The 25,521-nt window shown below is 36.0% G+C and overlaps 1 protein-coding gene across 1 annotated transcript in view; it reads left to right on the forward strand.

Moving 5' to 3' along the window:
• AHI1 (Abelson helper integration site 1) overlaps nucleotides 1–25,521 on the forward strand; it is a 99,471-nt gene that overhangs the window by 14,783 nt on the left and 59,167 nt on the right. The window contains exons 8-17 of the mRNA XM_086460441.1: nucleotides 1,034–1,219; nucleotides 1,540–1,692; nucleotides 3,840–3,972; nucleotides 4,963–5,086; nucleotides 7,405–7,634; nucleotides 9,050–9,150; nucleotides 9,759–9,877; nucleotides 12,974–13,104; nucleotides 14,423–14,563; nucleotides 16,631–16,833. Coding sequence (XP_086316567.1) covers nucleotides 1,034–1,219; nucleotides 1,540–1,692; nucleotides 3,840–3,972; nucleotides 4,963–5,086; nucleotides 7,405–7,634; nucleotides 9,050–9,150; nucleotides 9,759–9,877; nucleotides 12,974–13,104; nucleotides 14,423–14,563; nucleotides 16,631–16,833 — 1,521 coding nt within the window. The remainder of the gene's footprint in view (nucleotides 1–1,033; nucleotides 1,220–1,539; nucleotides 1,693–3,839; nucleotides 3,973–4,962; nucleotides 5,087–7,404; nucleotides 7,635–9,049; nucleotides 9,151–9,758; nucleotides 9,878–12,973; nucleotides 13,105–14,422; nucleotides 14,564–16,630; nucleotides 16,834–25,521) is intronic.

Genomic DNA, 25,521 nt, shown 5'->3' on the forward strand with positions numbered 1-25,521 from the left:
GTTTTCTGTGTGTTCATGAGATTGTCTCAGCAAAGAAAATGACAAATCTACTAATTTCTGTACCTCAGCTATTTACAGCTATATATCCTAATGTATTCTAGTGGCATTTTCAGTTGGCCAGTCTTTCTGACCAGAAAAGACTCCCTAGCCTAATTATAAAATAAAAATTATAAAATACCTGTCACTTTTAGTTGCAAAGTTTGAAATGCTTCAGTAATGAGATAAAGGTAACTTAGCCAGCATGTCAGGTACCTTTTTACTCATTTAGGAGAGACTTGGATGTGCTAATTGGGTCTTTGAGAGCTGACAAGCTTAAATTTGCCTGAGGATTGTTCCTTTACACCTACCCCTGTGGATGGTAGATCTTGTCAGCCATTGAGCAATCCAGAACATGAGAAATACAGGAGAAGATAATGGACTGCAAGTTTAGGGGAAGGGAGAGGGACCTCCATATCCTTCCATACAGTCTCTTCTCAGCTCTGCCCAAGACGAATCTACTGGAATCAGAGGTCTGGTATCCCATGTCTGTGTGTACAGCTGGTAGGAGCTGTGCATCCAGGCATTCAGTACAGCCTACTCCTGAACAAAGGGAAGGATGAATTTCTAGCTCACAAAGGAAGTTGTGGCCTGTTCTTCATTCCTGCTGCATCTGTCTGCATTATCCTTTCATCTGTATCAGTCAAAGTAGAAATGCCCATAACAGTGGTCAGTGTTAGTGGCAGTAGTTCTTTAATTTGATAGAGAGAATTACATTTCCTCTGAAGTTGGAAAGGGTACTGCTTTGCTGTATCTTCTGCTCTGAGTCAAATCCTTATCAGTGCCCTTTGCTTCAGTGTTCAAAGGGGGCAAATTTGGAAGAGGCTTTTTGTGGATTGACAGTCCTTTGAGATTTGGGTGATTTGAGGTCTTCCCACATACTGGGTATTGCTGTTGTGCATACGAAGTTGTTTAAGATACTAGAAATAATCAATGGATTTTATTACTTTTATGTTAATGTGACATGTTTTTTTCCTCTTTTTAATCACCTTTCCAGCTTGTAGGTACAAATGGAGTTCTAAACATTGATGGAAAACTCCGTCTGCAATTATACTACCCACCTCCAAGGACCAAGTCACGTTCAAATGCTGTTGAGGTTTATGACTGGTGGGCAAAATGTCCTAGAAATCGTTATCCATCAACTTTATATGTAACTGTAAGAGGCATAAAACTGCCAGATCATGTAAGTCAAATATATAATATATAAATATATTTACAAATATACAGACTTTTCTGTAGGAACTAGTAACTAGCTAGAGCGTGTGAGCGTGTGTCTTTGTATGCATGTGTATGAAAGCTGTACTTATGTGCAGTATGTAAAATAGTTAGTATACAACTAGCTATAATAAAAACTTAGCATATTAAGATACATGTTCCAAACTGATCCCTTCATAGCTTTGAAAAATAGGCATACTTTCCCATCTGCCTTTTAATCTTTTCAGATATTACACTTGTTAATTTAAAAAATACTTTTTCCTAATACTTAGTTTTGTTCACTTTAAGGTTTCTCCTTCTTTCCGCTCTATGGTAGCTGTTCAGCAGGAACAAAGTAGTACAATGCTGTATGAGCTCCAGAGAGAGGGATCTAAAAAATCATGTGAACCTTCTCCGAAGGAGAAAAAGGAGCCATTTAAATGGACAAGGTTGCCTGGACAGGTGAAGTGTTTTTCTTTGCTTTTTAAAGAAAAATAATTCAAAGATTACTATCTTTTTATAACTTTGTTTTTGTGATATAAGTATTATGAAACAAGTCAGTCATTAAAGCAATAAAAAAAAAAAAAAAACTAAACAAAACATAAGGAACTCTCAGAAATAGTAGAGGATGCTTAGCTTCTTAACAGGTATGGTTGATTTGACCATTTCTTTTGCCAGAATAGTCAGGTATTTTTACGTCCAGAATTCTCTAGGAATTTGAGAGTAAGGCTATCCAGGTAGTGGAAATCAGACAGGAAACCAGTTCTTAGATTTCAGCTCAACTGGAAATATATTTTCTTGGTGTTTTATTTATTTATTTATTTTTACTCCCTCGGTTAAATTTATTTTTACGGTATAACAGAAGGAACTTTCATTGAAGAACCTTATTAAGAAGGTTCTTGCTGACTTCATCCCAACTCCTAGATTAGTGTAGCTAATGGAAATTAGCAATCATAAAAAGGGAATATTTTTGCAACTATGTAGAATGTCCTGCAATGATTTAATATTTTTCTGTAGAATGGCATTAGCACGAGTTTATAGTTCCATAAAAACTCTAATAATATAACATAAAGATTTGTTAACAAAGAACGTTGATTTTTATTTTGATTCCATACTGTAGTCCTTGTACAGATCCTTTCAAAAAGATTACTTACACGTACATGGACTTAATTTTATTTCCCAGTCATGTCTGCTAATAATAATAAAATAGTAAACAATAGACAAGTCTGTTTTTACTTTCTTTTTACAAAAATGGCAGGATACCTAAAAGTCATATTTATGTTAATGTTTGTAGCTTTTCAGAAAGTTGCCATTCTGAAAATAAATGTGTAATCAAAACCAAGAGAAATATGATCCTAAGAATATTTGCCTGCTATCATACAAATAAAATTTGGCAGCTCATTTATACTAGTCCATGTACATATTGAAGAATATTAGTAGCAACGATGATGTATTTTGTGATGTGCTGTCTTATGAAAAAGTTTCAGTAAGGTTAGCATGATGTGGCATGTCTGTTTGCCAAAGAATATTAAAGCAGATGTGTTTGTTTAAAAATGAAAAATCGCTCAAAATTATTATGTCCTTTTTATACATTTAAATTATTGTTTTACCTTTAAAGCTAAGTTATCTTTTTAAAGTACCACGATATATCTGTATCTGTCTCCACAGGTTTAGATAGATGGATGACATTCTACAGAATTATGAATTATTTGATAATATGAATTAAATGTGAAATAATTTTATATGTGAGTTGTAGCTACATGACCTGTAAATAAAGGCAATTTTTAATTATTGATTCAACATTCTAATATTTTATTTTAGAGAGAGATAAAAAGTGTAAGAAGGCTTAATTGCATATCTAGTTTCTAATGAGGTGTGTTTACCTTTATTCAGAAGTGAACAGTGTATATTCAATTATATTGTATGTAGATCTATTTGAATACTTTTAAATGCCCATGAATCTGTTCATACTTATTTTTCATTCATAAAGGTAAATCAGGTTTAGGTTAAATAATCACATAACTAGTCTGGATATTTTAATTACCCTTAAAAACTGAATTTCATTCTGGGGAAAAAGCCCTTGGGTGAAATTTTGAGAGAGGGGAAGTGGGACTATAATACCTGTGTACCTGTGTACTTTTTTTTTTTTTAAAATGTTTCATCTCCAGTTATGTTTAAAAAAATAAGGCATTGAAATACAAATGAGGAATGCTAAAGGTGATTTGGTAGACCAAATGTTTCAGGGCCTGTAGTTAGTATTCTGAGTTCGCACTGCAATCATTAACTTACTAAAAATTGTGCTATTGATGATAGTCATCATTAAGCACTTCTTAAGATTAAGGAAACTTTTCAGTTTTAAGTTTTCTTAGGTTTTTTAAAACTTGCTAGTTGTTTATAATAATCAGGCAGAAATGAATATACAAACTAGATGTGGCCTAAGCTATGCAGCAGAACTGTCTCTGTTTATAAAGTCAATATTTCTTTTAAATTCTCTTAAGATGTTAGTAGCTTTTTAAAAGTTGTGCACGACAGGAACCAAGAACGTGTTTTAAGCATTGGGTAGTTAATATTCATAACTGTGTAATCCCAATTCTTACCTGAAAAGCTAGGCTTGCCGCATACCGAACAAGCATCTGTTTTCACTGCGAGGTGGAGATATGGGCTGTTTCTGTATTCGTTTCTCTCATGATGGGAAAACACTGGCAGCAGCATGTGCAGGAAGGAATGGCTATCCCATTGTTTGTAAGTTAAAATATTTTGGGGTTTTTTCCTTGTAACTCACATACTTTGAAATTAAAGGGCGAAGATGTGTTTTTAAGTTGTAGATTTTTGGAGCTTTTGTTTTATAATTGTGTTTTGCAAATTGTTCTGTGCATTAAAGTGTATTGAGGAAAATGCTCTTTCTGTGTTAATAGGGCTGAAACTGGCTTTTGATACATGGTAATGTATATATAGTTTAACAGTATGTAATCATACTATTTCTGCTCAGAGCTCTAATGGAAATACTAAATTTTTGCACAAGAAACATATTTTCTGGTAATAAGGTTTTAAGTGAAGTAACTTTTCCAGCCCCCATCCCACATGCTTTTTGTGTAAGTTTTTTTCCTAACCTGTCGTGAAAGTTAGATAACCAGAATATTGTAATCTCCAGACAGACTATTGGAGGCTGCTGTCTTCCATAGTCCTGTTCAGTTAGAACTACAAATATTCCTTATTACTCTAACTTGGGGCTGCTTCTTCAGGGTAGCCTCAACTGCATAGTTCTTAAGCCCCGAATAAGAATTTTGAGATTTAGAGATAACAGTGTTTTAAGCATACATAGAGTAAATGTTTAAATGTAAGGAAGTCTAGATTCCTTTATTACTCAGCCCCAGAAAATGGTCTCAATGTTAATCTCTTTCAAAGATTGGATGGATAGCTGTCAAAATTTAAAATAAAATAAATTAAAAAATGAAATCCTAATCTGGTTGTAATATTTAAAGCAAGTAGGCTGTTTCTTAATGGTTAAGACATTCGTGACATCCGTGAACCACTAGATGGAAGTATATGATTGCTGTCTATGCATATCTAGCAACTAGGTGATCCTGTTCTCTGAAAATGAAAAGATAAAATGAGTTGACTTAGGCTAGCAGAAACTCAGCCTAAGATTAGACTAAACTTTGCACTAATAATGGCATATAATTGATTGTAAATACTTACAAAATTTTTGGTTTTCTGTTTAAACTTCACTAGTGTATGAAATTCCTTCTGGACAATTCCTGAGAGAATTTTATGGTCATCTTAACATAGTGTATGATCTTTGTTGGTCAAAAGACAATCAATATCTTCTTACTGCATCCTCTGATGGCACTGTCAGGTCAGTATGAAGAAGCAGGAAAGAAAGTGGTCCAATTTCATGGCTTACTACAAACTCTGCTATGGTGTTTTAATTAAAGGTTTGATTACAGTGTGACTTACTCTATAATAATATAAGAACTGTGATGGAGTTAATCGCTTACACTGTATTTACTATATTGGTTTCTAAAGTATGTATGTATTTGAGACCAAAGCTTTTTCAAAAACTGTAGTGTCTACATCTACAGTGCAGCAAAAAAAAACCCCAAACCCCCCCAGCTTTATATTTCAAGAAGTCACTGAGACAGTTGGAATATTTTGTCCTTAGAGAAATGGCCATATTATGAATGCAGTATTAAGTCTGCAAATCTGAACATGAGACAGGAAATTGAATATTTCAGATTGAAGTTATACATATAAATTGGCCACACTGCGCGTGTGGATTTTTTTTTTTTTTTTTTTTTTTTTTTTTAGTTTTTGGACACTTAGTTAAATAATTCCACTTATATTGCAAATGAAATCTGATAGTGTTATTTCTGAGACTGAATGTGTACACATTTTCCTCTACAATTAAAAGGTGTACCTCAGTGAAGTGTCAGTGTTAAAATATTACTCTGTTCCAAGGTTTAAAACCAAAAACCCAAGGTTTAGAAGCAAAACTGTAGAAATACATGAAAATGTCTGTGACACTGCACAATTTCATTGCGAGCAACTTCATAGGTTTTCTTAGGGCTTTTTTTTTTTTTTAGCTCTTCAGATCCCTATCTGTTGTTTCTGTTATGCAACTCAGTAATGCTACAGGCAGTTGCATAATTGAAATGCCAGAAGAATTGTTAAGTGATATATTGTATGTGTGGAACTGTCTTGCTTTTTTTTTTTTGCTTGTTGTTTGTAGGTAAATAGAGTATTTTGAGAGCTTAGCCCATGTTTTTATGTTTTATTTGGAAGCAAATTAAATAAGATTTTTTTTTATATTGAAGTAAATATCAATTTCAGTTATTTGTGTTACTGATCAGAAGGTCCAGCTGTTCCTCAATTCTTGAATTTGTGGCAGTGAGTTGAAACTCTAGTGGTCTTCCTCCTTTTCTGTGTACTATGCATAGGCACTGCATGAGTTATTAGTTCCTGTATTGTCTGTTGCCTTAAGCTCCTTAAGTCTCATTTTAGGCAAGGAGTTTTTTCTTTCCCTTCCATATTGGGAACAATTTGCCATAGAAACATGGTAGAATTGAAGGATGAGGACCAAAAGGCGCCCTGTTGCTGTAAAGTCATTATCAGTTTATTACTTGAATCATCTCTCAGACTGAGTTCTGGAGCAACTTGCAGGGTAATTTGGGAACTTACATGAATTCTTTATATAGTGTTTTATGTTACCCTTGAGCTTTCCCAAGCTTTAGTCACACATTATTTGTTATAAATGAACTTTTATGTCGTTAGAGCAAAACCATTTTAGAAGATAGGTAGACTCCTTGTGAGATATTTGCATATTTTAAGTTAATTGCTGTACTCTAAGGGATTGCAGTTTTGTAGTGAACTCACCTCAGAGTAAGCTTAGAATTCTTCAGTAGCCACCAGAAGTAGTCATCTCACCTGGAAGGGTGGCACTCAAACAATTAAATTCCATATTGTAACTGAGAACTCTGAAATGTGCTGCCCATCTGTATTCGGTGATCCAGGTACCATTCCATTCTTTAGGGACTCATCTTTGGGGAAGGTTCAATAATAAAATGTACAGCATCAAACAAAAAACACTTCCTAAGAAAAATCTGGTCTTACAGCTATGGGTGGTGAAGGATAGGAAATAGGTGAATAGTAAGAACTGAATTTATGTGAAGAAAACATCCTTGAGATCACAATCACTGTGTGGTAGGTAATTGTTCTTTTGAAACATTCTGGGGTTTTATTTATATTTAGTGGCCTTAAATGTTCCTTTGTGGGTTTTTTGTTCTACTTTTTTTTTGTTTGTTGTTTTAACAAATGATACCCTAGAAGTTTTTAATAATGGGTTTACAATTCCTGAAAGAAAGAAACTGACTCATTCCATAGAATTCTTTATCTGTATTTTAAAATGTGCAAAATATCCTTTAAATGAGTAAGTAGTCATGAATTTACTTTGAAGACAGAGTACTATGTAAAGTAGTAAATGTATCTTAATTCTTGTTAGAAAGTACCGTATTAAAGGATTAAATTATAGGTGGAACAAATTGGTAGTATAAACAGGTGGTGGTAAGTGTTTGCAAGCATTTGCCTCTAGAACCACTAGCACAAAATATGGCATCAGTTATACCTGTGTATGTGATTGCTTTCTACAGAAGACATCCTAACATCCTTTCCTTTTAGAATGTGGAAAATAGAAATGCAGGCAGCATCTGCAGTGAGAGTTTTCCCTCATCCTTCATTTGTTTACACTGCAAAGTACCACCCGACTGCTGACTCCTTGGTTGTGACAGGATGTTATGACTCAGTGATTAGAATCTGGAATGCAAATGTGAATGAAATCCATGGGCAGCTGCTACAGGAGCTTGATGGTCACAAAAGTTTCATCAACACACTTTGTTTTGATGCAGAAGGTATGTACTCAGTATTACTTTTTCAAATAGCCCTCTCTTCTGTTGAAGACCATCTTGAGTGTCACTAGTTTCCTTTATTTCATAGACGCAATGTGAAATGCTGTAATAGAATAGAATAATTTTGTCTTTGTTTGCAATTAATACATTAGTATGATGCCTTATTTGGATGAACTCGGAGACACAAATAGTCCCTGATTATATATTGAGAATAATCAGAAAAGGTAAATGTAGAAGGGACAGGCAAATAAATATGTAGTGATCAGGCAATGATGACTGGGCAAATTTTGGTCATAGTTTAGTTTTCATTGTCCCTATAACTAGCTATTATTAGTTAGCTACTGTTTTTTAGATATTACAGTAAAAAGTAGCAGAACATAAAGCACAGATGCTACTGTTCAGCAGAGATAAATGCATCAGGATGTAGATGGAAAGCCTAGCAATTAGTGTAGAGAGGTAAGTTGGAAAAAAGGCAGGTTGGCTAGAATTCTTCTAGGTGGAAGAATTATGTACTAACTTAAAAGCAGAAGCAGGAAATCTGAAACCAGCTTCTAGAGAACTCTCAGAACAGAACTTCAGAACAGGAGGTTGAATGAACAGAACAGTAGCAAAGATAGCTCCACTATATTGTTTTCGAAGGTACGAGCTCAATACAAAGATAATGAGATAGCAGTAGTTAGATTGTGAGAATTTTAGTAGTGGGAAGGTGATGAGCTTTTCAGCATTGACAGAGAATGTGGAAAAACTGAGAGAAAAGGATAGAGACTTGACCATTGTGAATAATGTTAATTGGTAGATAGCTGAAAGTGAGAGAGAGAGAAATGTAGTGACATGTACTAGTGGAGGGTAGGAAGAATTGAAGATAGGTGAATGAATAAGATACTTGGAAGTGTTTGACTTTTTCTAGTACTAGTGGCATCGTTAGTAATTAGGTGGTTCATTTTTGGAGGTATTCACTGAAGTAGGTACTACGAAGAGGAAAAAGTTGCGTTTTTATAAAGAATAAGTGTTTGTGCTTAATTTAAGAAAACTGTCAGAAAACAGTATTTGTTCTTGTTCAAGATGCTCTCGGTGAATGTATATGTAAGCATTAGGCTATCATGTGAAGCTCAATGAGCTACAAATGCTCATTTTTGCTGGTTCTAGAATATGAGTAAAAATGAAAAGACTTAAAAGAATATTCAGCACCCCAGTATCTGGCTTATGTGCTGAATCCAAATTGATGGTATCAACTTACGTCATCTTACGTCATGCAGTATGAGCAAAATGTATTTGCAGTGAGTATATCATAACAGAAGAGAATTGGTGTTCACCTATTCACAAAAATAATAGAAAAAAGTTGTTTCTTGTTCATACATCCTCTTTTGCATTAGTTCTTTTATATGGTGTTCTACTTATAAGATGTTGTTATTTCACAGGGCTCCACATGTTCTCAGGAGATAGTTCAGGGGTAATAATAGTTTGGGATACATCTGTCGAAGAAAGTTCTCATCAGTTTCGACACTGGAGGATTAATAAGGTATGCAGGTTTCTTAAACTAGATCTGTAATTTTTATGTGAACTGTTCCAAATCTAGTAATTTGATTTGAATTCAAATAGTTTTATACATTTGCTTTTGTTTAGTTGAAAAAATGTATTTTCTTTAAATAATGGTACAAAGAAGCTGACAGAACATGTTGTGATTCACTGACTTAAAATTTTTGAATTGTTTTGTAACTTCAATTTTTTGTATATAAAACAAGAAAATGCATGAGGTTTAATAGCATTGTATCAAGAGATAAATGCTAATACAAGAGGTTTGTTCTCTAGAGGCAACAGTAAAACAGACCACGGGCTTTACAAATCAACCTTTGTTCATACCTTAAAGGCCTGATGTTCAGTCAGAATTTCCTGTCATCAGCTGTGTTTCAGAAGTTTGGAGTCACCACAGAATCTGCCTTGTGCTTGTGAAAAGTTGATTGCCTGGAGTGTAGTGCCTTAATATAGGAACAAACTTTTTCCTTAAGCAGATAGAATGAAGTGGGCAGGAAAAGAGTAATGCAAGAGAAAAATTAATAATGATATGTAAAACATGAAGTTTAAAACACAAAGTTGTATTTTTTTACTTTATTTTTCTTCTTTCTGTAGGAAATAAAAGAAAATGATATTAAAGGAATGCCAGTAAATCATTTGGAGGTGCATCCAAATGGAAGGCGTTTATTAATCCATGCCAAAGACAGTACCCTGAGAATCATGGATCTCAGAATGTAAGTAGATATTTGGTGACAAGTGCGTATTTCCTTTCTGTTTTAAAATTTACTTGGGGAAATAAAATACCATAAAACTATTAAATGTATAGTTGTGGAGAAGAAAGATGTCCTAATAATCAAGGACAGCAATATTAGGGTTAGGAAATGGTTTCAAAACACTGCTGTATTACAGACCTTTTGTGTGATATTGGGTAAGTCTTTTAGAATTGAATGCCCAAAAATTACTAGATTACTTGGGAGCTTAAGGTGGCATGAAGGAGAAGACACTAATCTCCTAAAGATTGAATTAACTTTTAAAAATACAATCTGGGTGTGAAAATTATGTTGAAATTATAACATTTATTTATAACATGGTTAAGACTCTGGGAAGAGTATTTTGATGATAAAACAGCACGAAGATTGTCATCATAAATACTGAAAAATGCCGTGATGAACATATTATGGTGTATTAAGGAGGCCATGAGATATTTTTAACTTAGTTTTTGATGTTTTTCTCATTTTTAATAGTTACGAATGTGATTCTTTAATAATATGCTACAATAAAAACCAAGGGAATCACAGAATCACTGGAGTCATTGAGGTTGGGGAATGTCCAGTCCCAATAATCAAAGCATAAGAGCATGTTACTCAGAGCTTTGTCCAGTTGGGTTTTGAATATCTCAAAGGATGGAAAGTTTACAACTTCTGTGAGCAACATGTTCTAGTGTTCATTCACTCTAAAAGTAAAAGATTTTTTTTCTTAATTTTAAATGAATTTTCCAATATTTCAATTTGTTCATTCCCTCTTGTCCGTTCACTGGGTGAAACAAAGAAGAGTCTCACTCCTATCAGTTACACATATTGATAAAGATGCATCTGAACATTCTCTTCTGGAAAGTCGCATTAAAGATAGGAATGCTCTTTCTCAATGATTCATCCTTGACTTCATGGGTTCCCTACCTCTTCTTGCCACACAGAAAATTGAAGGTCCCCGGTGCTCTACATGAAATTACGAGGGGGCGAATACTTCTATGTTCTTATAGCACGAGAAACCACGTTCTTTTAGAACTCTTATACATATATATATATATGTATATGTATATACAAACACATATACACTCTTTCAAGAAATCTCACTCAAGTAATATATTGGATTGAGTGTTTGAACTAGCTGAAGACTTCCCAGTCTTACAGTGCACTTTTTATCTTTTACTGTAAATGGTAAATTATAATGACCATGCTAGAAGGCTGAACAATCCACTGAATTGAAGCAGTGGATTAACAGTTTAATCAATTTATCAGTGGATTAACAGAGGGAAACTGTAGTTTTTGAAGCAGATAGTGTTCTTCTATCAGTACCATTCTAAAAAGTGCAGAGGGTTTTAATTTGAGAGAAAAATGGGCATGCATATTAATCTCTAAGGAAGGGTTAATATGGTGTGCAATTTCACAATTATTTTAAGCCAGTTTATCCATAGGGGACACCATCTCCTCCTATCTCCCGCACCTTTGGCCATGTATTCCTAGCATTTCCTTTTTATCAGCTCTAGAGATCTTTTTATGCAGGGTAAGTCAGATCAGTGAACTGATCCGACTAAGAATGAGTCTACAAATACAAATGATTAATTTTCATTGTAATCAGCTGTCTGATCTAACTCATCTGATAGCTGCCCAAACACTAGAGAAGAAATGAGGGAGAGCCTGGGAAAATAATGGTGGAGAGAACAGCAGCAGGACTGCTGCTTTGACCGCAGCCCACAGTTACATTGGCTTAAGTCTATCAATAAACCACAGGGTCAGATACCCAGCAGTGATAATTTTACACGTCAGCATTAACTGTTCATTCCCTGCATGGGAAAAGAGGGGGTGGAGGTCACAGATCAACACAATTCAATTTGATTGACAGCTAGTTGTTCTTAACTTTCCGCTTTCAACTTGATTTTTTGATCTTTTTGGATAATGTTGCAGTCCTGTCACTCAGGTATGTGATCAGGGATTTGGTTTTGGTCAGACTTCTCCTTAGGGTTTCATGGGCAGGTTAGTTTTACAGCTTACAGAGCTCTACATGACATCTCAGAGATACTGTCTTTCTTATTCGCACAGCTCAAACTCTTATTTGGGCTAGTATGGTCTTGCACTGTGATCATTAAAGCATCATTTTCTCTTGCTTGCCAAATGGAATTCTATCTAGGGTATATTTATTCAGAATATTGTTAAAAATAATTTTCCTGTCACATTAACTGCACTGCACTTCTCCCAGAGTACCTCCATTGTTTCTGCAGTAACACATTTTAAAAATTACTGTATTCTGTCTTTGAGGGCTGTTGTGGCCTACTGCCATTCTTCTTGCCTCGAATTCTGCATTGTAGCGTTAACTGCTGTGTTAGTCTCCATTTTGAACTTGCAATTCTCTTTCCAAGCTGTATCTTATGTTTGAGAGAGCCTCTTACAAGCTGGCTTATGCTTCTTTAAATCTTTTTGTGAATTCTTTCTTACTTGATGCCTACAAACTGTTTGACAGTAGTTCATTAGTAGGCCATTATTATTATACTGACTACTAGTGTTCCACTGCAAAAAGATTAGGATACCTAAGCTGCAAAATAATATTAAAAATAGGAATGTTAATAGTAAATCAATATTGATGTCCGAAACTTGTTGATTCTACTGCTGATTTTCTAACCGAGGAGACATTAATCTGAAGAGCTAAAGAGAGCTGCTGGGTAAATTTAAGCACTACTGGGATGTAATAAAGCATAATGAAAACTTTTTGGCAGAGCTTGGATTAATAGTGCCAATTTTCCCATTTTTTACAAAGCCCAGGATCAGGAAATTTCAAATTATTACATCTATCTCCGTTCTCTAGAACTGAGTATTCCCATTTTCTACTGAAAGACAAGAATGTACCCTTTCATCTATAATTTCAGGTGCATTATGAAAGCCAGGGAAAAGAAAGGGTAAACACTGCATTCAGCAAAAGTTGGGTGCTTGCATATCTATTTGGGATGCAAGGTGTATTGATATTTCTGAGGAAGAGGGCGGAAGACTGACACATAACAAGTTAGATTGTCTATTCTGAAAGTGTCTGCTACATTTGCAACTATTTTTTATGTTTAGCCTGGCTACGAAGAAATACATAGGTGCCACAAATTACAGAGAAAAGATTCACAGCACCTTAACACCATGTGGTACTTTCCTGTTTTCTGGAAGTGAAGATGGAAAGGCTTATGTTTGGAACCCAGAAACAGGTAACTAGTTATTTTATGATCTTAAGCCAGGTTGTCAAGTCTGAAGGGGAAAGGGTTTTGTGAGTCTTACTGAAACACTTTTGACATGGAATAAACTTCAGTAAGATGTTATTAAATCCTGAAGCCTTAGCTCTACCTTTTAAATAGCTATTATTAATCTCTAAGATTTAATTCTCTAGAGGAAGTTAATAGGAAGAGGTAGCATTTCTAATATCCAGCAGGAACGGAGCACTTGAAGCTTGGCTTTTGTGTGCTGCAATTCATTTACATGTGGATGAGGATCTTAAAACGGAATGCACAAAAAAAAGCTTTAAGTCAAATCAGTCTTTCTGTTCTGTTTTTTGGATTTGGGAATAAATCCATTTGGGAATAAATGAGAACCACTTCATCTGTTTCCCAAGGGTGGTCAGAGACTCTGAATATTTTTGGCCTTTGGAATATAAGATTTCTTTGTGAATTATTCCCCAAACTGAGTAGTTCCAAAATAGTTACCAAAATCTTTCTGGAAAAATGTTAAGCAAATGTAAGATAAAGAGTTTGTCACCTTTCTTGTGCAGTGAGGTAAAAGGGACAAAAATAACAGTAGAAGGTAGCAGAAGACACTTTTTGGTTCTGATGACATATTCTGTCTCCAATTATGATCTAAATAATTTTTAAAAAGGAAAAAGTTAAATATTTTAAAACTGTAGCTAACCAACAGTTCTGGTTGAATTTCTCTCCACATTTCCAACTATATTAGCTTACATTTGTGCCACTAAATAATTAGTCTGAAAACTTTAGAAAAGAATAAAAGTAAAAGGAGGGAGGAACTTTGTTAGTGTGTTTTCACCAGGCTTTGACTCTTGCTTGCACACTGTACTTGGGTTCACAATGCAATCAGCTGAAGAGTGAATTTTATTTATTTTTTTAATAATTTTGTGCTCAACTTTCATTCTACTGGCAGTATTGTATAATTGAAATCCACAGCTAAGATAGCTATCTCTGGCAAAATGCAAGCACACACAAATACTGTGGAACGCCACCTTTCCAGGACTTGCTTATCAGAACAAGAGAACTCTGCTAACCTGATGCCTCCTCTGGGGTTTCCTGCAGCTGTTGCAACAGCACTAACTTTTCTGATTTATTGAATAACTTAAAAGCGTACAATAGATTTTTTTTGTCTTATGCCAAATAGTGTTTTTCAATAAGGGAATTGACTCAGGTACACATATCTACAGTGGCAGTCACTGCAGTGTAGTAATACAAGCTTCAACCAACTGTTACTTTGCTGTATCAAATAAGTTTCCATGGTATTAATAAACATATTTCATTTCGATAGGAGATCAGGTGGCCATATATTCTGAACTCTCCTTCACATCTCCACTTCGTGATGTTGCCTTTCATCCACATGAACACATGGTGTCATTTTGTGCCTTCGGTCAAAACCAGCCGATACTTGTATACATTTATGATTATAAAGGTACAGTACATATTTTCTTGATATACACCTATAAATATTTTATTTTGAGAAGTAACTTGCTAGTACTTGTACTTCTTTTGAAGGAAAGAGAAAACAGTCATTTGATGATAATAAATATCTTTATCCCGGGACATATAAAACTGAACTGGACGTGACCCTGAGCAACCTGCTCTAGATGACCCTGCTTTGAGCAGGGGCTTTGGCCTAGCCAATCACCAGAGGTCCCTTGCAACCTCAAGTTTAAATGTGTTATTGTATGTCATCAATGTGATTTTTATTTTTTTTTTTTTTTTACAGCGCTTTATCATATATAGACAGTGTCACACAAATGTTTAAAAGCCCCTTTTCAGTATCAAGGTGGATTATGGAGCCAGAAAATTAGTTCATTAATTTACCTTAATAGAAATCTCAGTGCTGGCTATGTTAGAAAAAAGAATATTGAGGAGCTGTATAGTAGTGAGTGAGAGACTATAGATTGTTTTAATAAACAGATGTTAAGTCTGCAGTGTGATTGTGAGAGATATGTTTATTCCCTGTATCGTATTAAAGACAAGGTAGTCATAAATGCTAACTTTCAATTTTTGATAGACAAAATAAAATTCAGACTGTCCTTTGCAGGCTTTTCTGATAGTTGTGGTTTTGTGGTTAGCTTTAGCAGTGTCACTGTTTCAATTAAGGACATAGTTTCAGATGTTATGTTCCATCTGGACAGTAGATAATGTTAATTATGGAATAAATTTTGCATATCTGTGACAGATTTTTTTTGTTTGAATTATATTTACAGTGAACATAGATTTATAAAGCTAGCCCTGTCTTTATACATTTGCTTTTTAAATAGTGTAGTAATGAGATTACTCATATCAAATCTCACAGTTTGGGTTATTTGTCTGTTGAACTGGTTGACTTTTACAGGAAAATAAAGTGGAATGACTTTACAATCGATATTCAGTGCTAAACTTCAACCTGGTAAGGTATCTGCATTCTAGAAAGCAATGGAAAATCTTCCAAGTGAAGCATTTCTTTAAAATTTTTTGACTGTTCAGCAGACAATGACCTTAAAAAGCTAATAGGGTACTATAATATATATGTATGTGTGTGTATGCATATATTTAGAGATCACAGATATCAAATGGGTAGTAATTTGTATCATCTGACTGCTTAACTAAGTCACTGGTGACAGTAAGATTTTGCATAGCTTGTGGTCTCTCCTACATTGTTACTAACTTTTCTTGTTCCTTTTTTGGTTAAAAGCACACACATTGCTTTCAGAAGATAGTCTTACTGCCTTAGTGTTGAAAGAGTTAATCATATAGTAATACTAATTTTAGTCACTGACACAGTTTTTAAGACTCCAACAGTATGTGTTTTACAGACACCAACACTTGTATGAATATCCTGGACAAAACTTTCATGAAAAATTCTTTTAAATTTTTTTGGCTTGAGACCGTATTACAAAAAATTGCAAAAGTCAAACAATTTGTTTAAATAACAATGAGGACAACTGTAATCAAAAGTTTCCTATTGTAGAGCAGGCTACCTCCTAAGAATGCCTCCTGTGCCTGGATATATGTCTAGCAACCTCTGAAATTTTACTCAGGTACAATAAGCTCACTTGAATTTGTCTGGAAACAAGGTGAAACGTAACATACCTGGTAAAATAGCTGACTTGAGCTCAGAGCGAGGTCTTTAACTTTCTTCCCTTTGAAAAATTCCTTTTTCTCCCCTATCTACCCTCACTGCCCCGCCACCCCCCCCCCAATATTTCTGCGTGGAGAACACTACCGTTTATAAGAAATATATACAAAAATACTTGTTCTGTATGAGAGGATACTGAACATAGATAACAAAAGGGAGACATTGTGATCAGGAAGATTGAGGGGGAAATAGGGTAGTATGAGGAAATTGTATGTAATTTTTCAGGTTTTCCCTATAGCACCACCAGTACAGATTCTGATGGTGTTTGTCTGAAGAGATGGCTGGCAAAATGACAGTGATCATTCAATTATTTTTTTCTCCCATTGCAACACAAGGCTTCACCTGACACATTAATATTGGTTGTTTCTACAGTTGCACAACAGGAAGCTGAACTTGTAAAAGGTCTCAGTTCATCACTTAGCACAGCTGCACCAAGAGGGCCACAGTTCTTCAGCAGTTTTTCTGAAATTCCTGTACAAAAAAGTTCAGTGGTGTCTCCGGCAGATCAGTTTGTCAGTGTTGCAAGAGCATCAATGAGAATGCAGAAGGTGAAACAAAAACTTGATTCTGTTATGGTAAGTCAAAATCAGTTATTTTACAGAAGTATATAGTCTCAGATGATGCTTATATATAAGTACTGTTACAAATGAGAGAAAATGTAGTCCTGGGATTTGTTCTTCAGAAGTGAATACATCTCTCACTGATATTAATGCACTTGTAAGTTGTTCTTTAGATGAGATTAACTGTATAAAACTAAGTTCTTTTTGTTTATCAAGTATTGATGACCAGGGATTTTTTTTTTGTCAATGCCCATTGCCATTCATATGATTTACTCCACAGATCGTTATGGTTAAGCTTTAGAAAGTTCTCTTTTTTTTCTTTTTTTTTTCTTCACATCCCGCCCTCCCATTCACCTTTAGAATTGTATATGGCATAAATGGCAGGGGTTTCGTAGTGGGGGGTTGGAGGGCTGACCTGTGTGGGAGGAGATCATGGACTGCCCTGTGCTGGGCACAGCCATTTCTAGCCAGCTCCACGAAGGATAATACAGACCAACTGCCCAACTAAAATTGGAACCAACCAGAAGAGCATATGGCATCTCTATGAAAACATATTTAAGAAAGGTCAGTAGCTACTAGGGACTGGAGACACCAGAGCAGAGGAGGAGATGCAAAGGAAAACATGTCAGGAGGCACAAGTGGAGATACAGGAGGAGGGATGTGGGAAGGCACAAAAAAAGACGCAGAAGGAGGCACAAAGGTGATGCAGGAGACAGAAAACAATGCACAAATGGAGAATACAGAGGGAGATAACAGAGTAGGCATAAAGGGAAAGACAGGAGATGTGTGAGCACACACAAAAGAAAACACAGGAGGAGGTACACCTCTGAAGGGACTGCAACCCATGGAGGAATTCATGCTGGACAGATACAATCCCCAAAGGGATTTTGGCTGGTGAAGAACTCAGACTAAAGCAGTTGAAAGGAGTAAGAAAAAAGGAGAGGCAAAAAGAGCAAGCCACTCTGCGCTAACCCCACTGTCCTGCACCAACCATTGCCTTACCAAAGGGACTAAGCGTAACATAATGACAAAAGCAAGGAGACAGGGGACTAGAAAGGAAGAAAGTGAGGTGTCTGAAGCAAAGTTGAGACAGACAAAGAGGGACGAAAAGTGTTTTCTTTGGGTGTTTTTTTGACTATTTGCTTTGTTTCTCAATACCCGCACCAGTAATTAAAGCTTTTGTAATTGGCAATAAATTTAATTAAGTGAAATCCCCCAACTTGAGATAATTTTGCATGCATCAACGATCCAGACTATTCCTGAATAGCGCTCTGCGGTTATAGTTACTGATCACAATGACATGAACTGCATTTAGGTTAGCGCTTATTATTTTTCATTTTTAAGTACTTTTGAGTGCATATAGAGTTGGGGGTTTTTTTTAATGTAGTTTTAGACTTTGTCTGCATTAATAAGTAGTGAAGCACAAAAGAAGCAAATGAGTAGACGAAAGCAATTGTTGCTGAGGATGCTGTAGCTAAGGGTGCTGTAGCTACTCTCATCATGCTGTAAGGGTTTTGCTTTGGATTAGATCTAGTCTGGTTCCCTGGCCTGAACATCGCCATTAGGCTGTGCTATGAAACTACCCAAAAGCAAGCTATCCTACAGTCCTTAGCCTTCTGGACTGTGAGCTCCCAGTGGACTCCTTTATGAAATACCACGCTATAGCTCACATGGATAATGGTAGCATGTGGCTGCTGCCTTTACAAGTACATGTAATTCCTCACACAAGGAAGCAAGCCTTGTTTCTGTTTTCTGCTTATTTTGTTCCTGCTCATCTACAAGTGAGCCCTTGTGCTTCAAGTTGTTTATCAGTCAGAGAGGGACACAATATGGAGAGAATGGAGCGTGTAACCTTGTGTCTGGGACAAGTACTCCAGGAAGACATTCCAGAAGAAATTATTTTTACTGTTCTGGTTGTCTTGTCATCTGAGGAAGAAGATGGGGATAATGAATTCTGGGAGTCTTTCTCATTGCAACTGTTGAGTCCCTGATTAGCCAGGGCTTCTGCACTGTGGGAGACAAATCTGGTTTCCCAGAACCATGTGGTGGTTCCATGGAACTGTGTAGCTAGATGAAATAGATAAGCCTACAACTGTGTTTAAGAGAATAACTTTCAGCCACTGGAGTTCTGTGACCCTAGGCTTCCGTTGCTCCATTTTGGACAGCATCCTCCAAACCCTGTACCCATGGACCATATATATGGGAGATGTCAGAAAGGCCATCTGAGTCTTCTGACCATGTGGGTTTCCAGACAGTACAGGATGGTGGTTGAGAGAATCCACATCCAGTCTGATGTCTGTCACATAGTGGTGATGTGACAGATTATAAAAGCTGAGAGTGCTTCCTTGCAGGGCTTTATCAACCACTGAGATATTGGGAGGAGGTTTTTTTCATTGAAAGGACTTGGATCACTGAAAAGATGAGTATCAGCATGAGACTCAGGGGACAGTGGTACCTCCTTTACAAGCAGGGATAGGATTATTTCTTGTGTGTGGGTATGGTATTGCTTGCCTGCATTATCAGAGATTCTGGACAGCCCCAGAGTATAATATATCAACTCTAAGACTTAAAATTTCTGCGAATTTGTAATTGGGAATTGCAGTTGTGGATGTGTATGCATTTACATGTTACAGCTCCCTTCTTCATGTGAAAAATGGTGCATGTATGTAAGTGCGGGCTTTGCTGGAAGGCTTGTTGAATGCACGCTCACATAAATACTTTGCTGAAGTGTTTGTCAAAGTAGGCCTCGAAAGTTGCCGCTCAGCCATAAATGTGAGAATGTGCTAATGTGTCTGGGTACAGACAAGTGAAAACAGAGAAGGGGAGTCTTTATTAAGCCACACTTGGTGTGGCAGGCTACCCCGTGATAGGGTTGGAATATGAAAATCTAAACGAGAATGCAGGTGTTACCTTGTACATATTTGTCTGATGGGAAAAATAAAAGGGAACTGGAAACTGTGTAGGCTTTGTACTGGTCTTTGGGTCATGTTTGCATGCCAGTACCTTGTCACAGATAAGTAGGGATTACCATGTTGGGACAAGCATGTTGGCAACGTACCTTATAGACAGTAAACCTGTAAGGTGAGGTCACACCTGGGGTCATACTCTGAGACAAAGGTGCTGCAACCTCCCAACAGCAGATCTGCCAATACCAGGGTCTCTGGGTTCAATGTGTGTGAACTTAACAGCAGTAACTGATGGGTATAAAATTAACTTGTAAGTGCAAAGTTTGGATGTCTGTGACTTAGATGTATGATTTGCAAATGATGTGAATATGTTAAAATTTGGTATAAGCTGGCTGGAAATAGAGTATATTCTGATCCTGTGTGATGTCAGGGTTTTTGTGTTGTTACCAGTGCCTCCTTTCCAGATCCCTTTAGATCCAATGTTTTTTCTTCATTTTGTTTTTCTTCTTTGCTACCTAAACATGAACCTTAATGAATAATAGAGGAAGTTTCTTTTCTTTTCCCTTGCCACATTACCATTCTTGTTAGCCCAGAAAATGTGTAATTATAACCGAGTGTTGAGTATTGGGCTAACACTTTAGCAAGTCACAAAACCTAGGACATCCTGTTACAGAAGGTAAATATGAATTTCTCTGTGAAAACAGAATGTAGAATTGGCTTTTTTACCACATAGAGAAATTGCAGTATAGTGAATCTTGGCAGCAATTGTTATTTATCTCTGCCTCAAGGAACTAAGGCTAATGTATGTTTCTATTCACAGAAGTTTTTTGTAGGAAAACACTTAACTGATCTCTAGTTATTGAAAGAACTCAGAAGTGCTTTTCATTGTGTTACTCTTTATGTATTTAAAATTTCACTTCATCTGGCAATCAAAATACATGTTTATAACTTTGCATAACAAGGGGGTGATATATTTTATGTAGATATGGGAAGAAAGGCTTCCTTTATAGTATCCTAGCTCTGAAGTAGTGATTTTTAGATGGCAAAATTTTCATGCTGTAATTTGAAGGAAGAAAATAAAGCTTTGTAGAGCTTAAGGACAGCATCAATATATACTCTGTAGTACTAGTCCTGGAGTCAACTATATGTTGGCTGCCTCATCTCGCAATATGTGAATATTTCTAAATTAATTAAGAGTATGTTTGGCTTTTCCAGTCTCTACTTCATGATATATTTCTGAAAAATGTTATTAAAAAGGTTATCAAGTGGTTACCAAAATTCTGGTGCTCGGAGGGTTTTAGGTGCAGTTATTGGACAAGTAGAATGTAAAAGTATTCTTTCCTATATACAAAAATACTTACAACTGTTTGAATTTTTGTTGTCCTTTGAGTGTGTTTATTGCTATTTGAGAACTCATTAAGGGAGTAGGTACTGTGAGAGAATCCAGAAACTTATATTTGGGATTGCATCAAATGCATTGAACTTTCATGATTAAGCTGTATGACTATAAAGTATGGTTATATATGATGTTTATATATATATATATGTTATGATACAACAAATGCTATACTGTGATGGTCTCCTTTTAGAATTTAGTTGAGATGCAAAATATAACTTGTGTGAAAATAGAAGAGAATTTAAAGCCACTGCTTTTCAGAAAAAAACATGCAACCTTTTTAGTAAACACATAAACATGGTACTGATACTATCTAAGCCATCAAGTGGAAGAAGCTGGAAACTTGTCCTTTTGTCTGCAACAAAGACCTAGAGTCAGAGCTGGATGCCAAAGTGGTGTGTATTTTTTATGCTACCGTTGTCAGCCTTGTAAGAATCTGTCCTCCATATCATTTTGGTTTTGGTAGATTCTGAAATACCATGCTTGGCTTCTGGGTTTTAGTGCAGATGAGGAAGAAAAGAGTTTTTTAGTAACTTATAGCAAGTTCTACCTGAAGGTGGGAAAACAGAGGACTGAGGACCTTGTTAAAACATTGCCAATTCTGTGAATGTTTCTGGCCAAATACAAGGTGATGCTGCAATGTCTCTGAAGGCTGAAATAGCTTTTTCACTTGATCATGCCTGCAATACAAAATTTTTATCTACCAACTGTCAGAGGAGGTACTGATATTCTGTAATGTTATCTATTACATATATAAGAAATTTGCAGTGTTTTTAAAACCTTTTTCACTAAGTTCATAGAATTGTCTTGAATTTCTCTTAAGTCTTTCCTAAAGAAAACTTGCAAATGAATAGGAGGCCAATTTTTTTACACTGTGTATGTATACCTTAGTTGGGAAAAAAAAAAGGCAAAAAAGCATTTAATTTTATTTCTTATTAAAAACAAAACTTTAGCTGAACAGTTTTTAGGAAACCGCAAGTAAGATCCATTCCAAACTGATAATGAGGAGGATGCTTGTGTGTTTCTACTTAGGAAATCCAGGATGAGCCCATATATTCAACGCTGTAATTAGTTCTGAACAGCCCTTCTGAAAAAGAATATAGAAAAATGAGTGGAAGTTCAAACGAGTAACACAAATGCCGAGAGCTATTGAAGAGCTTTCATGTAACGAGATTAAATTGACTAGAGCTCCTCAGCTTTACAGGTTGTGCAGGTGAAGGGGAGCGAGAGGAAAGCTGTGACAGAAATATATGAAATCATGAATAGTATTGGGGGAAAAAAAACCCCAAACGTTTCTCACAGCTGAGGTTGGGACATGCACTGAAGTTACATACATAGGGTGCTGTGAAGGCCGGAAGCGTACATGGGTTCCCAGAGATTTTGGGCCAATTGGTAAAAGAGATTCAGCACAAGCTGTTGTCCCAATGAACCGGTGTTACTGCCAGCTGGTACTTGTTGAGTGATGAAAGTAGAAGGGCCCATAGGAGAAAGATCAATCTAAACTTATGCACTTTATCTGCTACACTTCACTGTTGAAAAACATGAGAATAGATCTTTGATCTAACACAGAATAATTAGTCTTATGTTATGGAGGATATATACTTACAATATATATAGAAGTTATACTGAAAAGTGTGTGGTATTATCATGGTATTTATGAGTGGGTTGTGTGGTAATTCTCCATAAGTTACTAATACTCTTTTCATTATATCAGATTAGTAAATAATTTTAAAAATCATTAAAGTTCAGTTGAGTTTTAAAATGTTTATTAAGGTTACTTTTTTCCCAGTTTTCCTTTTGTAGCAATTTCAAGTCCAATCCATATGGCCCACTGCATGATAGGTTTGGGTTTTAGTTTATTAATTATCATATTAGTGGAGAACATGATCCTGTAATGTAGGCAATCATTTTTTCTAATGACCTGTGCAAGATGTTCCACTGGAATGAAGGCTTTTAAATAAAATAGGTGCTTTTGAATAGTGCTGTTCACTTTTTTCCTATTCTTCTTCCAATATTACTCTTCAGAATGCTAGGAAATGCTTTTTTTACTCTAGGAAATTCTGTTGCAATTATCACTTTAAACATAGTTACTCCCAGCTGCAGACTTACAAGGATGTGTTTTATAAGCCATGGTGGAACCTCTTTTGGATCCGATATTCTATAGCCCTGTGCATTTAATTTGCTGGGTAAAAATTTTTCTTATAAGCCTTTTTTTTATTTGCCAAGCAGATACTGTTGAATCATTGTGATTGCATAAAGAGATTATTGATGTGAAGTGGTTGAAGTATTATCAGAAGCTGTATAAATAAATACTTAATAGCTGTCTTGGTTTGAAAGACAGGTGTCTGTGGAGGAAGGCAGGAGCCTCCCTTGAAATGGAAAGTGCAACCCCCTTCCCTCCAAATTATTATAATTTTGAAGTTAACGGGCCTTCAGGCAAAGATATGGGGAATAGGAATAACAGTTCTTTACTAATATATATATATATATATATAAAACACAAGGCAGGGAAAAAACAAACAACCCACTGGTTTACACTGACAGAGTCAGAAATACAACCTGACACCCTGTTAGGGTGGCAGTAGCAGTCCGATAAGATGCTGGCTGCAGTCCTCCTGAAGCGATGGATGTAGTTCTGCGGAAGCAGCGATCAGGTAAAAGAGTCTGGTCTTCCTCCGAAGCTTCAGTGGTAGGTAGGTAGCTCTTGTCCTCTGGAACTCCAGTGGGGGGAAAAGCTCCTCTGGGAATCCAGTGGAAGAAGGCTGCCAGGGTGTTCAAAATCTCAGTTTTTATTTGGCATGGACTGCTTGGCTCCTTCCCCCCGGGCGGAGCATCTCACAATGGGATGGGGAGTCGTGAGGCAGTTCCTTGATGGGCCATTAACAGGAGATAGCCCAGGAGCGAGTTATCGATGGGTCAGGCGATAAGGCATTGTTGTGCCCAGTAACAGGAGATAGTCCAGAGGGGGGAGGCAGGGAGCACCGCCCCACCTGGTCTCAACAGCTCCTGAAGATGGTAATAGAATATATTTTTTTTCCTTTTGGCACATTTTACACTGTAACCCAGGACATAGTGTATGAAAATTTTGCCAGAATTTTTCTTTGTATATGTTTAAGAAATAGTTTGTTACGAAGTGAGGTTTTGGAAATTGTAATGAATTTTCCTTATCAGTTCATTAAATTTGCCAGTTTTAATTATGTTTCCTGTGTTAGAAAAAGTTGAACAAATAGCTATTTTTTTTCCTGTGGTTTGTTGGTTTGATGGGGTTTTTTTTCCCCCTCTGTGAAAATCTTACGAAGCAGGTCAGATCCTTAGTATCTGTAATATTTTCCTATGTTAGAATATTCTTTGTTTAGTAATAAATTTTTTCTAGGTATTCCTCACTTTTTAGCAAGCATCAGATGAATTTTAAAACAACATAGTCAAAATACATGTGAAAGAAAGGAAACTATTGTCTGTATTTTGTAGATGAAGGAACTTTGGCACAGATGTGACATGAGTAGTTTCACAAACTCTGTCCTCATACTGATCTGTATGGATTTACTGCAATTAGTAACTGTGTGGCAATTGCCAGTCTTCCCACACTTGCCAGTGAATAAAAGAAAATAAGTATTTTGTTTTTACTGTTAAGTAAAGGTTATTGTCTAGGTAGGCTCCTTAGAAATAGGTAAAGCATTCTAAATATGCCTTCTAGCTTGGCAGCAATGCAGCCTCAGCCTCTTCCAGAGTAAGATCTGGTACCAGAACCATGAAATTCTCCAGTATAGTGGTAGCTAACATGGAGCATAAAGACATTGAAAGGGCTTTTTATGGTAAGACTGTACTTTTAAATCGTGGAGTCTCTTGGAGTCTCCTTCTCTGGAGATGTTCAAAACCCATCTGAATGCATTCCTGTGTGACCTGCTCTAGGCTAACCTGCTTTGGTGGGGGAGCTGGACCAGATGATCTCCAGAGGTCTCTTCCAACTCCTACCATTCTGTGATTCTGTGAAATATTTATTGAATTCCCTAAATATGTAATTTAGTTATGTTATGGACTTTTTCATCTTTCCAAGCTTCTATTTAGCATTAGCAATAGATGTAAGGAATTTCTATTTAATTTCTCTGCTATTTCTTTATACTTTTAATTATAAAAGTTAATGAGGAATTGTGTGAATCTTTTGTTGGATACACTGGTACTCATTATCATAGGGAGTCATTACAAATTTTACTGTGAATATGGACTTTAAATCTGCATGTTCTCAGCCTTTTACTCAAGTGAGGTAAATGACCTGTATAAATCTAGTTGGAGTATCAGGGCAGTAATACTTACACAGCAAATGTCTTTCATCTGTGCTGTAAGCACAGGATATCTGTCTTTAATTCTTGCTAGTATTTGCTGACATTACTATTTGAATAGAGG

Source organism: Leptosomus discolor, chromosome 2, assembly GCF_034619465.1.
Source record: "Leptosomus discolor isolate bLepDis1 chromosome 2, bLepDis1.hap2, whole genome shotgun sequence".
Classification (NCBI taxonomy): domain Eukaryota; kingdom Metazoa; phylum Chordata; class Aves; order Leptosomiformes; family Leptosomidae; genus Leptosomus; species Leptosomus discolor.